The 14,410-nt window shown below is 34.7% G+C and overlaps 1 protein-coding gene across 1 annotated transcript; it reads left to right on the top strand.

The window, feature by feature from the left end:
* Positions 1–439: 439 nt before the first annotated feature.
* LOC18052685 (endoglucanase 8) lies at positions 440–4,621 on the top strand. The gene is made up of 7 exons (XM_006448142.2): positions 440–717; positions 812–1,219; positions 1,335–1,427; positions 1,527–1,688; positions 3,428–3,539; positions 3,694–3,857; positions 4,142–4,621. The coding sequence occupies exons 1-7, from the start codon at positions 487–489 to the stop codon at positions 4,463–4,465; spliced, it is 1,494 nt and encodes a 497-aa protein (XP_006448205.1). The 5' UTR covers positions 440–486; the 3' UTR covers positions 4,466–4,621.
* The last annotated feature ends 9,789 nt before the right edge of the window (positions 4,622–14,410 follow it).

Here is a 14,410-nt window from a genome sequence, read left to right as displayed (position 1 = left end):
CGCTAAAAAATATTAGTTTAAGAATCTAACGCTTTAGAATTATTTCCAGCCCGGACCGCATCATCAGTCATACACCTCCAGCCTATATATCCCTTCCCAAGCTTCACGCTCATGGACACCGCCAATTGCTGCTCTCCACGTTTCCATCACTAATGGGTCGGTGGACCACACATGCCCTACATTATTCATCACCTCTTTTTGTACGGCTGTACCCCATGCCGAGTCGCCGACCCCACATTTAAAACGAACCGGGCTTTCGACCACCTGACCCAATAAATAGTCAAAAACCCGGTTCTCCCAGTCAAGCATGTTTCCGCATCGAAATCCGAAGTTCATCCAATAATGTCCTCCACGTGGTGTAACCCCATTGGAGAAATCTCTGGAATCCAATGACACATTTTCGTTATAAAATAAACAACGCTGGTTTCGGTTTCTTCATTGCTCCCCCCACCAGTCCCACGCTCTAAACTCCCCCGAGAAACCAAAATGGCGCGAAACATACATTCATTCCCGGAAAATGCTCCCCTGCTTCGCGCTGTTTTCTTCCTGTTCCTGCTTTTCCCTCTCCGTCCAATCAGCGCCAGCCAGAACGACTACCACAGAGCCCTCCACATGAGCATTCTCTTCTTCGAAGGCCAACGGTCAGGCCGTCTCCCTCCAGATCAACGCGTAAAATGGCGCCGCGACTCCGCATTGCACGACGGAGCTACCTCCGGGGTACGCAGCTCCGTCTCACCTCACCGTCATTACCTAAAATCTAACTGAACTAAAGAGCTAACTTCGTTGCAAATGTGCTTTGGTGTTGTTTCAGGTGGACTTAACGGGAGGTTATTACGACGCCGGAGACAATGTGAAGTTCGGTTTTCCGATGGCGTTCACGACGACGATGCTCTCTTGGAGCATTATCGATTTTGGCAAAAACATGGGGCCAGAGTTAAAGTACGCCATCAAGGCCGTTAAGTGGGGGACAGATTACTTACTAAAAGCAACGGCGAAGCCTGGCGTCGTTTACGTTCAGGTTGGTGACGCTTTCAGTGATCATAACTGCTGGGAGCGCCCTGAGGACATGGATACGCTGCGAACGGCGTACAAGATCGACGTCTATCACCCGGGCTCTGACGTGGCAGGCGAAACGGCCGCAGCACTGGCCGCTGCCTCAATCGTTTTCAGATCACGTGACCCTAGGTACTCAAGACTTCTGCTCAGTCGCGCCATTGAGGTAAGTCAGTCGTCACGTGGCGTCGCCGTTAACTGTTACCTTATCCCTAAAAAAGTTACGCTTGAATTTATCGCGAGAAATTGACCGTTATTTTTGAAACGGTTACTTTTGTCAGGTCTTCGAGTTTGCTGACAGGCACCGGGGTGCGTACAGCTCTAGTCTGCATCACGTAGTGTGCCCTTTTTACTGCGACGTTAACGGCTACCAGGTAATAATACTCACAGCCGAATATTAGCCGTTAGATTGCAGTAAAGTTAAATCAAGCGGATTGTGATATATATATTATATATATATATATTAACTGTAGGACGAGTTGCTTTGGGGGGCAGCGTGGCTGCACAAAGCCTCAAGAAGACGCGAATACAGAGAGTACATATTGCGAAACGAGGTCGTATTGCACGCTGGAGATACAATCAATGAGTTCGGTTGGGATAACAAACATGCAGGGATCAACGTTCTCATTTCCAAGGTAAATTAATTAATTAACCCAAATCATGTTGCATAATATAATGATTATAATCATATGGTATGCTTTTCTGGATATTTTAAATATGTAAAACATTTGTCTTCTCTAGTGTTTTTATTCCTCTTGTCCTGTGTTTTTGTTATGGTATGTGGAGACTGATTTTAGTAAATAATGCTTACATTAGGAAATATGGGACGCGTCTGAAAAATCACGTGGATGGGAATAACTTAGAGTCTTAGATCATGAGTTTTATGGGTCCTACAGATTTGTGGACCCATCCCTCTTTTACTTTTAGAATTTTGAGATTGAGTGTAGTCACATGTTGTACCCATTTATTTTTCTAGACTTTAATCAACTGGAACAGTTTAAAGGTGATACTGGTTCCAATAATTTTTATTGTGAACGTTTGGAAGTGAGGTGTTGTAATTTTTAAGTTGTAGTTATTGTGGAATAAAAATTATAGTTATAGAGTAGAAGTTGGGACAAAAAAATTTACTAAGCTGACAAAATTTAATTATAAGTGTTACCAAATATCTTAGTAGTTGTACTTTGACAGCCCAGTTATTTCACTACACTTTCAAAGGGGCAATTAATGTGCTTGTGTTGTTTGGGGTACTTTTTCTTTTTATAAAAAAAATTAGATTCTTTTCTCTTTATTCGTAGTCTAAACAAGTTTTTAATTGAAAAACGAAATTTTTAATCACGTCATTTGTATAAGTGTATGCTATTGCCCATAAGAAGTTTAGAAGTACAGACAACAAAAGTGGATGGATTTGCTTTTCTGAAGATTTAATACTTGCATATTCATCAAATTCTTATTGATAGGAATGCAAAAATGGCGAAATTTTGATTGATTTCGACCGCATTCAATGCTTACAGAAGGCAAAAGTTTTTGGTGGGTGACTGTTTCTTTTTCTCTAGTAAATTAAATGATTATGGTGGGTGTACATGCTGGATCCCTTATATCTCGATTTTAATCGAATAGATTATATTCTAAAATGCAGAGTAAAATAGTCTTAACATAGGAATAATTAAGCCAATGATTGCACATGAATTAGCATAGAATTAGGCTTTTATTATTATGTTGGCACAATTCTCTCCTGACAATACAATTTGGCCAGTTCTTTCACTCGGAAAAACAGCAAATTAACATAAGAAAAATTAAATTAACGAAGCACCTTTGAGAGGGGATTTAGGGTGTCTTGTCCCTACAATCAAAATCTGGAGTGCTTTTGTGCTGTACAATTGTGGTGGCCTCATCAAGCTCTCAAAGTCTATCGTCTGTTTACACAGACTTGGGTAATTTTAGATCTGGATAACTGGATTAATTGGTTCTGGTTGTGGGTCCGCAGTCACTGCAGCATGCATGTGCTTAAAGCCTGCAACGAAGACGGTTCTTCCCATGCTGTAAGGCATTTATTTTTCCAAAAAATAATAATAGCTTTTCTTGAAAAGTGATTCTGACTTATTGTTAAGGGCTTTTGCCTCTCAGATATCCAGATATATCTTTGCTCATCTCGTCGTTTTCACGTCTTTTTAATATATACTTTCCGACTCCTGAAGAACCAAAATAACATTATCTATGTGCATGAATGGGCTTTATAATATATAGTCTTGCAAACATAGGAATAAATTAAGAGATATGAACGTTGAAGCTAATATATGAGACAAATTAATATTGAATGTACGTATCATACATTTATACTTATATGTCAATTTCCTTGTTATTAAAATTTTCACAGGAGGTGCTGATGGGGAAAGCTGACTACTTTGAGTCTTTCAAGCAAAATGCTGACGGTTTTATCTGTTCTATATTGCCTGGAATTTCTCACCCGCAAGTTCAATACTCTCCTGGTATGCATTCATCATTACTAGTTCGCATGTTTGGTGAACGTGCTTATTTGCTAACTAGTGCGCCTTTGCGTCTAAAGAAATTCTCAAGATGCAGTTTGATTGATTTCTAATTCCAACTGTTGATTTCATAATTTTTGTTCTGATTAACGAAAAGGGGGATTGATCTTCAAGGCTGGAGGAAGTAACATGCAGCATGTGACGTCACTGTCTTTCCTACTTCTGGCTTATTCTAATTATGTAAGCCACGCCAACAAGGTCGTGCCATGTGGCTCAAGATCCGCCTCCCCCAACCTTCTAAGACAATTGGCAAAACATCAGGTAATTCCTCATTTAATTATATTCGTATTAACAAAATAAATAAGTATGCTCTGGTCCTTCAGATTTTTTGAGTCCAATCCAGACCACCATCTAATTATGGGGACCAGCTCAGTTTCTGACAAGTTAACGGCTAGATCTTTGTCTGTTATTTTGAACAATCTGGGGATGGTCCCTCCCTTTTTTCACTGAATGGCTTGATTACCAAGGCACCTCACTTCACTCACGAGATAGGAAAAGATATTAAAAAAAAAGTTTTAAATTTTTGTGGGTCCTACTCCTACCAGGTGGACTACATCTTGGGAGATAATCCAGTGGGGATGTCCTACATGGTTGGATATGGTGCACGTTACCCCCAGAGGATCCATCATCGGGGCAGCTCACTACCGTCGGTTCAGGCCCACCCCGCCCACATAGGGTGCAAAGCGGGGAGTCAATATTTTCTAAGCCCAAATCCGAACCCGAACGTACACGTAGGGGCAGTTGTAGGTGGGCCTAATGTAACGGATGCTTTTCCAGATTCAAGGCCCTATTTCCAAGAGTCGGAGCCCACGACGTACATTAACGCTCCGCTAGTGGGCCTGCTTGCATACTTTTCAGCCCATTATTGATGTTAGCAAAGAAAGTGTAAGAAAAAAAGAGATCGAATTTTAGTAGTGGTGGTGCGCAAAATGGTCACCCTGCCTGCCTAATGTCTTGCTTTTAGCGAATGCTTATGTTGTGAAAGATTCTAATTGTTCCCAATGAAAAATGAATGCTTTAGTAGAGTTTGTGCACATTTTCTTTATCTTTTACTTTTCTTTTTCTTTTAGTATTTTCGGAAGTTCAATGCAGTGCAATGATAAGAATTGAATGGTAAATCTATTCGTCGATGGTGCGGATGTCAAACTAGACTATTCTTAACTGAAGAAAGAAATTACCTAGTGTAATGCAAGTAAAATTACTTACTTTTCGTTGCAACAATCTAATACCTAAATTTTCACGATTTGTCGTTTCCCTTTTAAGAAACGGCGTATTGCGATGCGAACAATCATTTAATGAACAGAATTCATTGATAAGAGGGTACTTGGTGACAGTTCTTTTTCATCCTCAAGATCAATTAAAAATAAAAATAAAATCATATAACACCATATTTATAAGTAATATGACTTGGAATTTGAAGAAAACTTATCCTCAAAAAAGAGTGCATGAACGCTGTTATAGTTAAATGATTTAGACAAGAATGTGTAAATTATTTTTTTTTGTTTGTCTTTATTCCAGGTGCATGATAATAATATTATGTGCACATCAATTTATATAAGAATAAGTTTAAAAAAATTGGTCGCTCTATAACCTCTTGCTGGCATTTTTTATTCCTTTCAAAGATGGCTCTAGGCCTCTAGCTAACAATACTCATTGAAAAATGCTTGGGAAGACATTAATGAGAGATTTTAGAATATCCCTATTGTACTACACTCACTTTATACATGTGTGATATTTGTGTATTTGTTTTGAAAAATAATCATGTAATTAATAGTTATATTTAATTTATGCATACACGTCATACATATATTAAGTGGGTATAATATAATAGAGGTATTCTAAAATCTCTCTTAAAGAGTCAAGCTTTTAATATCCCTCCAAAGTCCTTATAATACCCTTTTTATAATGTTTATAATTCTATCCTTGATGGAAATTACAATAAAAGATTGAGACATGTTTGTTGCCGGTTATCAAGTTGTTGCTTCCTTGTCTTTTACAAGGTTGACTTCTAGTCTTCTTTACAATGCGCTGTATACACTACACACCAAAGAAGGGAAAAAATCATTATGAGAATAACAATTTCTAATATCTAGATGATAAGTCAATAGGATCTGGACCCAGATCAAAGAGAAATCATCAATTCAACCATTCGCATGGTCTAAGAGTGACCTCTTTTCCAAATGAACCAAACCTCCAAACCACGTTCATCAAAGTGACATGGCCTTCTCTCTATGAATAAAACCTTTAGATCATTCTATTCTATACATTCTTGAGAAAAAAACCCATTGGTCTGCTCATTCTAATAGACATTCTGTCCGGTGCTAATGATTCAGTAACTATCTTTGTAACTCTAAAATACTTTAGTTGGGAAATTATCATTTTACTACCAAAATTATTTTGATATTTCATGTCAATACCATGGTTTGCCGAAAAGTGTATTTTACTACCAAACGTTTGCGCCGTTATCAATTCACTACCATTCCGTTAAGAAAAAGTTAATGTTTAGAGGAAATTGAGTGAAAAGTTGATTTTACCTTCAAGAGTTTGGTAGTAAAATGATAATTCCCCTAAAAACTTGGTAGTAAAATGATAATTTATCTATCAAAGTAACAGACAATTTTACTCTTACTACTAAAAATGTTTTTAATGCCCTTATGACATTAGCAAATTTTTAACGTTCTTAATGGAATGGTAGTGAATTGATAACGACACAAACGTTTGGTAGTAAAATACACTTTTCGACAAATCATGGTACTGATATGAAATGTCAGAATAACTTTGGTAATAAAATAATAATATCCATATTTTAGTTTATATTCTTACCTATTATTTGGATACACCAAGAAGGACGCATGGTCTAGTGAGGACTCATGTAATAATGGGAAAGTGCGTAGCAAAGATCTTTCAAAAAAAAGGATTTCCATTCTAAGAGTGCATAACCACATGAATAAGCACACACTAACCCACCATTTGAGATCCAATTCGAAATTTTCCTCAGGAGGTATCAGGAAGGAATTTGAGAGAAAATGATTCACTGTAGAGTAGAAAATTTTAATTGAGAAGGAAAAACAAAAAATTCAAAATCTGACAACCAAATATCGAAACCCACAAGGCACAATTGACAAACTAAGTTTTTCTCCATGTAAGCCTGACGTTTAAATTTTTGCCCTTATCAAAGTTCTTATTCTGCTACTATACTTTTCGGCAGCATTGGAGTTAATGGCTTGAAATTCTTAACTAAATACAACAAAACAATATCCATTCAATAACAACAACAATAATAAATTGATAAAGTACCCTCACCATTAGCCTCCAAAAATTCACCTAGACTCAAAAATAACAAAATTTTCGTCAATCTAGATGGCCAACTCCGCTGCCGGGTTGTCCCGAAAAACTGCAAGTCATTTTCCCAAATACAAATGAGAGAATCCAGAGCAGTGAAAATTTAGAGTCCCAAAATCCCATGTTACGAATGAACGATGATTTGAAGCAAGGACGAGAATTGGTGTTTTTAGATTCGTGATGTGGAATAACTGACGGAGATCATTAAGAAAAATTAAGAATATAGATAAATATATTTTTAAGTTTAGTTCTGTAATAGTTGTGGTATTATTAGATTTAGAATGACTTTTAAACAATTTAAACAGGGTATCTTTAAGAAGGGGGTGCATTTAAGATTCATTCATAATAGTTGGAGTATGTCTTTCTACGCCTCCAAAATTCCTCATAAAACCTCTTTCTTATTGAAATGTAGAAGCAGCCATTAGCTGTGACAAGAATATGGCAGGCTCGGGAGTTGTGATTAGGAACTCTTATAGTAAAATCATTACTGGATCAAGTCAGCGAACTCAATTTGGTGGAGATGTTAAATATGCAGAAGTTGAAGGTATAGTATAGGGTTTACAAGTAGCTAGAAATATAGGTTTTTAAACTATAAACATAGAAATTGACTGTCAACATGTTACAAGTTTAGTAAACAACAGACAGGATATTAAATTAGATAGTGGATAATTTCAAAAATCTAAAATCACAATAAGAATTTTCAGCATGTAAAATTTCAGTGAATTCCCAAATTCTATAATCCTTAGCCAAACTAGCTTTAGGATACAATACTCTTGTTGTATGGCTGAACTCTATACTAATAAGGATAAAAAATATTATATATAAAAAAGATAAAAAAATATTTTCAGTTATGTGAATTATATATAATCATTAGAGATCTTTTAAAAAAATATTTTCAATTGTGTGAATTATATATAATCATTAGAGATGTTTTAAAAAGATTGTGAAGTGACATATCCACTTAATTAGCTTTTACTTACATATAATACTTTTAATTTAATTTACCCATTTTCTCATCGTAAACAAAATTTGTGAAAAGTAATGGAGCTCTCACCACTGGGCTAAGCCACTCTCTCACAAGTGTGAGGGAAGTGGTTTAAACCCAACAGAAATATTATGAGAATTTAATTTATATTTCATTCCTCATCTCTTAAGTGAAGGTTGTAGTCCCTTGAATATTAGAAGGGGTTAAAATCTGCGCAGTGCTATAGAAGATTTGATGTAAACTAGTCCCAATATTATGTGATTGAATATTATGTAATATGTTGTATCCTGAGCAATAATCTCATGTAATTAAAAAAAGAAGTAATGGAGCTCTCATTTAAGGCTTGCATCTCCGTCATATTATATATATATATATATATATATATATATATATATATATATATAATTAAAATTAAATTGATTATCCAAATTAACTGATTAATATCGAAATAATTAAACAATTGTTTCTTTGAATTTCGTGTTAAAAAATAACTAGTTACTTTCAATTTTGTAATGTGTGTCAACTTAATAAAATTCAGAAACTCATTAGAATTTGATCCTTCTAAGGTCATTATTATTAACCTACACGGGATAGTTGTGACCTAAACTGTTATATTTCCCGAAATTTGTATCAATATCCACTTTATTTAAACCTTTAAAATTAGTTATTGTTGGAGTTGTGAAGCTCAAATCTGAACTTGGAGATTTGTATGACATGTCAATTGTTTTGTATAAAACATAACGACTTGTCGTGCATTAGAGTTCAGAGAAGCTGAATGGAATAAACGTTATGTCGGCTGAATGTGTTAGTAATGCACGTGATTCGTCACATGGTTTACTAACTCAAACGGCAACCACATCTGCGTTTTAGTTAGTAGATTGCATGAGCTTTTAACAAGTGTCCCATAGCAGATTCAAGAATTGGTTAATTCGGTTAGATCACGCGGGAGACAGCTGATTCATCATCTTGGCTGGAAATCCAGAAACGTGAGCTGACCTCTGGGGGCTCTTTCACTTGGTTCTTAGAGGACTATAAAAGATCTTAGGCTCTGTTACTAAAGGCATTCTATTGAGTTGTATTCGTTCTTCATATGTGTAACTTGTTCTCTGAAATCAGTAAAAGGGTTGCTTCGTTTTCCACAGTGGATGTAGGCAAGAAATTGGCCGAACCACTATAATCCTGGTGCAAAGTGTGTGATCTGTTTTTCTTTGATTGTGTGATTAAGTTCAGTAGGTATTCTTGGTTCTTGACAAAACTTACTTGAGTGATTAATTCCAGAACAAGATCAAGTTTCATAGAGTGGGTCTTGGGGGTTCCAAATTGGTCTTGGTGATTGATTTGGATTCAACAGTTATTTTGATGATAAAAGATTTTATTAAGGGTAAATACCATTCTAATTGTGGATTTATGTGCGCTCAGTCTTTTCTTAATTTTTCATAATAAGCAAGCAAAGTTTTTCTAGCTAACAATAATAGCTCATAGATTCCACATGGACCACATCAACGTGTTTCATGCAAATATTAGGGACCATTTTATTAAAATGGGCAAAGAGTTAGTGGTAGGGCTCGAATAATTTTATGCCATAAAAATACAAAGGCATTCCAACTACGTACAGAGTAATAATACATGCATTTTTTGGACTACACAGCCAATTCGAATATTTCTCGTCATTTTCATAAAATTATTATCGAAACTAAACTTGCAATAAGAATTTTTAGCCACCCGGAAATAGGAATGACAATGGGGTAGGGTGGGAGTGAGGAGGCCTACCTAATTCTCTCCTGTTAGAAATTTTTGCTTCCATTTCCCAATAAATTTAATGGGATGGGGATGAGAAATTCCCATGTGGGGAATGATTTCCTCATCCCCACCCCATTCTCTATTTATCTATTTTATATTAGGTATAAATACATGATTTCAGTAAGTTAAAAATTAGAGATTTAAAATAAAATCATCACCATATTATAAAGTATTTAAATTCTTTTTAAAAAAATCTAAAAGTTTGAAACAATATCTTAAAATGATATTAAAAGTGAAAAATATTCAAAGAGCGTAGCGCCTTAAAAGAGAAAAAACAATATAATAATGTTCAGAGTTGAAAAATATTATATAATTTTCTTTCATTCATATCTTGTTTATATTGCATAAAAATTAAAAACATTATTAATTAACATTATAATTGATAAAATAAAAATTATTAAATAAGAATTAAAAACATATTTATATATAATGAGAATTAGGGTGTGGTGGGGTGGGGTAGGGATAAGGGTGGGATGAGAAGTATAAAATCAAACCTTACCCTATTAAAAATTTAAAAATTATTTTCCCCTCACTTTCTATTTCATTCCTAAAAAATTATTCAAAATTTTCTGATAATATTCCATAAAATCCCAAATTCGTGAAGGATTTTGCCGTCCTCACCCGAAAATCATAAAATGCAATTCTTTAGGTGGGTTGTGGGACAGACGCATTTGATGTCTTTTTGCCTTTTTTTGATATCGTGGATTTAATGCGTTTCAAATCATCAAGAGGTGACCCTTGATGATACGAGGCCACCTTATCTTGTCCTTGTTGGTTTGATGCTTCTCTTCTTCATTAATGATGTTTTTCGAACGTTGTAGTTTTCACATTGAGAAAAAGCAGTAGCACCTTACACGTGTTTCAATAAAAATTCGCCAAGATTGGGAAAGCATATGGCATGAAAGCGGCTGTCGTCGTGTAGGCTGTCTGATCTGAACATGGGGGATCTCTTATATTTTGGGCAAAAATAATCAATGCCGATGAGCGCAATTACGGCAGCGTTCTGAGAAAGAATTGGATTAATGTTCATTATGATAAGTGTAATGCGTGTTCTAAACCTTTTTATTATATATGTTGTAGTTCTATTTCTTAATGTTTGTTCAGTTCTTGTCTGTATACATTTATCACTTAAGTCCCTAATTTATTTTTAATTACCAATTATATACTTGACATTCGAACCTTATTGTTGAAGGATAAATGCAACTTTTTAACATACAATTAAACCTCTTTTCATCTTTTGTCCTATGCATTACTAACAATGAGGCGGCAATAAAAGAACCTTAAAGCCCTCAAAAGACACCCCCCCCGGTTGCGGTTATAAGGTTGGGGAACTTATTTAAACTTTTAACCCACAGAAATGCATTAAATACATTTACTCAATAAATTCACCATGAAATTTAAAAACCCACTAAAATATTAAATAAACCCATTTTTTTCATTACAAATTTTATAACTCAAATGTCCCAAATGAAAATTATAATTTTAGACAAAATAATATGGTTCAATAAAATTTTTAAAAAATTACTCCTCGCAATCTCCCATATTATGTTCAATTTCGAGTTATAGGAACCGGTTTAGAGTTCGGGAATTTCAATCTTATTTGTGGTCTCTTCTGCTGTGTTTTAATCTTATCAATGGTTTATTGAAGTGTTGTGTTTTAAGATCTTGGGGCTCTATTAGCTTATAAAAACTCAACTACCATGGTTTATTAAATCAATTAATGAAGAAAATAATTATTATTTTTTCAACAAAAAGATAATTGTAATAATGAAGATGATTATTGGTTTTTAGTAGAAAAATGATTCTTTTTTTTATTTTTTTGAAAATTAGTTAACTTATCAAGAATTGTACTCTTATATCTTTTTAAATTTGACTTATTATTCACATTCTCATTTAAATCTTGAGTGTGACGTCAAATCATTATTTTATATATCTAGTTCATGTTTAGTTAAAAACATTAGATCAATGACTGTTTATCTTTTATTCACATTTCTCTTAAACATTGGGTCAAAGTTTTGTTCAACTTAAAAATCTATTTAGAACTTTCTTATGCATTTAAAATTTCAAATTGAGTGTAAACCTCAAAGTTTCATTATGGGGTTTGCATAAAATTATATCTACAGTGATAACTTTTTGTGCTTACTATCACTCTTAACATATCATTAATTATTGTTGTTGTTATCTTAAATCATCGCAAATGATATATTCCATCAATTGGCCCCTTGTTTTTTGTGCTGTTAATTCATTTGTGCATTACTCTTGCCATAGAATCTTGAAAAACAGAAACAAAATGATAAGCAACTAATTAAAGTCTACAGTAACTAGATTTTTTGTGATTATTATTAGTATTAACTTATTATTATTATTATCATTATTACTGTTATTTTTCTTGTTATCTTAAATTATCTGTTACTTGCTAAATAATGTTGAAAATAAAAACAAATTATGACGAGCAAATATTCCAACAACTAGCAGTTTTTGTGTTTGTAATTACTATTAACATATTACTATTATTGAAGCTTTTTTGTTTATTATTACTATTAACACATTATTATTATTATTATTAATTATTGCTGTTGTTGTGGTTACCTTAAATTTTCCACCACTTGGTAAAGAATGCTGAAAATTAAAACAAATGATCACGAGCAAATATTCCAACAGAAATGATCACGAGCAAATATTCCAACAGCTGGCAGTTTTTCATTTATTCTTGGGAAATTTACAAAAATAACCATAAAAATTTTACTGTTTTCACAATTAATCCTTTAAACTTTTTTCTATCAACATTAGCCAAACACATGCTTTTCTCCCCAAATTACCCTTGCTTACAAATCAAAAGCAACAGTCGTGGGTGAATTTGGCGACAGGCGTCTGTCGCACCAAACTACGTGCGACAGGCGTCTGTCGCACCGAGCTTGGTGCGGCAAGGTTGCTTGTCGCACCAAGCTTTCGTGCGACAGGCGTTTTGTCGCACCCACGCCTGTCGCACGAAGCTTGGTGCGACAGGGATTGTAAACTGATTATGGATTATGAAGCAAATTCCAGAATCAGGGATCCTGTCTACGGCTGCGCCGGCACGGTTTGCCATCTGCAGAAACAAGTCAGTGAGCTTCAGGCTGAGTTAGCCAAGGCACAGGCCGGGCTCGCTCCATGCAAAGCCAGCAACAAAATTTGATTGCTTTGATTTGCATGGAAATGGCTCAATCTCAAGAACAAGTCCTGCATCGTCATCAGCAGCAGCAGCCGCAACAGCAGTTCATTGATACAAGCTGTTTTTTGGACGAATACAGTCTTGGCTCTACCTGGGAACCTCTCTGGACATGAAGAGAAGTTAAAGCAATAGGAGTGGTTGAAACTTTTGATTTGAAGTTAAAGCTAAATAACCAAATGATTTGAATAAATCTCGTTGAAGAGAATAGAAGATAAGAAAGAGGGAAACATTTTTGCTTTTATCGGATTCTGTGCAGAAAGCCCTGCACCATTCCACCTTCTTTCTTTTTCTTAAAAATATATATATATATATATATTTGTTTCTATATCTTTCTTAGTTTCTTTCACCTTCGTTCACTCTTTTTCTGGTTTTGCCTTCAAACTCCTGTTCTGCAACTTTCTACACTAGCTCTCCTCAGTAGCTTGTTCTTACGCAGGGATTGACTTCAAAGGATGAAGAATCCTATTTATCCATCCAAATTCGTTTAAATTTCGCAGAATTCAACTCTTGGATATGCAAACTTCAGTTACGGGTAATTCAAGATGATAAATTATAACCAGCATATCATCAATAGACCAAAAGCACATTGAAATACTAGATATCTACAGAAATTGGAATTTTTTTTTAAAAAAAATTATAATGCTTTAATGTATTTACAAAAATAAATTTCTTATTTTAGTGGAATCGCTTGTGAATTAACATATCATTTGCTTGAAAAAAAGACCATTAGTGCCGCCGACGATGGGAGTTTCTTCGGTTTGGGAGAGATGGGTGAAAGAGAGATTGTTGGGGGAGAGAAGTGAGAGAGGGGTATTTTGGTCTCAAAAGTTTTTTTATGGCTAATGTTGATAGAAGTTTGTTTGGGGGGTTAAGATGGAAAAAGCCAAAACTTTTATGGTTATTGGTGTAAATTTCCCTTTATTCTTACGGTAAATTATTCGATATTTAAGTAGATGCGCGCGCGCGCGCATTCTTTCAATTAATTGCTCAACTTGTAAGTTCCAATTAATAATATTAGAGAATGCAATTATTTCTTAACTATAATTTTTTTTAATTACACGTGACTATTGTTCAGCATATAACTCATATTGAATGAAATTATTATTGATATTTACAATTAGAGAATTATTCGACTCATATTTTAAATCTTATGAAGTAGTGTTTAGATTTTTACCTGCACTAATTTTTTAGAGATATCTACCCCACTTACATTTTATAAAAGAAATATTGTCTCCACAATTATAATCTTATGAAGTACTATCCAATTATCTCCACTCAAATTGTGAGGACAGTAGCTCCCACCACTCGGCCAAAGAAAATCCAACCATCCAACCATCTAAATACCACTGCCGACATCTATCCAAATAGCAATAATTGCGGGTCGTGGGTAGTTCATGAAAACATTTTTACGCTATTGACTTTCTGGAAAAGATGGTATCAGCATCACTAGAGTTACACAAACCACTATATGTTTCA

This window comes from Citrus clementina, unplaced genomic scaffold (genome assembly GCF_000493195.1).
Source record: "Citrus clementina cultivar Clemenules unplaced genomic scaffold, Citrus_clementina_v1.0 scaffold_2, whole genome shotgun sequence".
Classification (NCBI taxonomy): Eukaryota; Viridiplantae; Streptophyta; class Magnoliopsida; order Sapindales; family Rutaceae; genus Citrus; species Citrus x clementina.
This window is presented reverse-complemented; position numbering and strand designations above follow the sequence as displayed.

Coding starts and splice junctions, on each gene's coding strand:
- LOC18052685 (XM_006448142.2), top strand. CDS start 487: ATGGCGCGAAACATACATTCATTCCCGGAAAATGCTCCCCTGCTTCGC. Junction 1,689..3,427: donor TCAACGTTCTCATTTCCAAG/GTAAATTAATTA, acceptor AAATTTTCACAG/GAGGTGCTGATGGGGAAAGC. Junction 3,540..3,693: donor GCAAGTTCAATACTCTCCTG/GTATGCATTCAT, acceptor ATTAACGAAAAG/GGGGATTGATCTTCAAGGCT.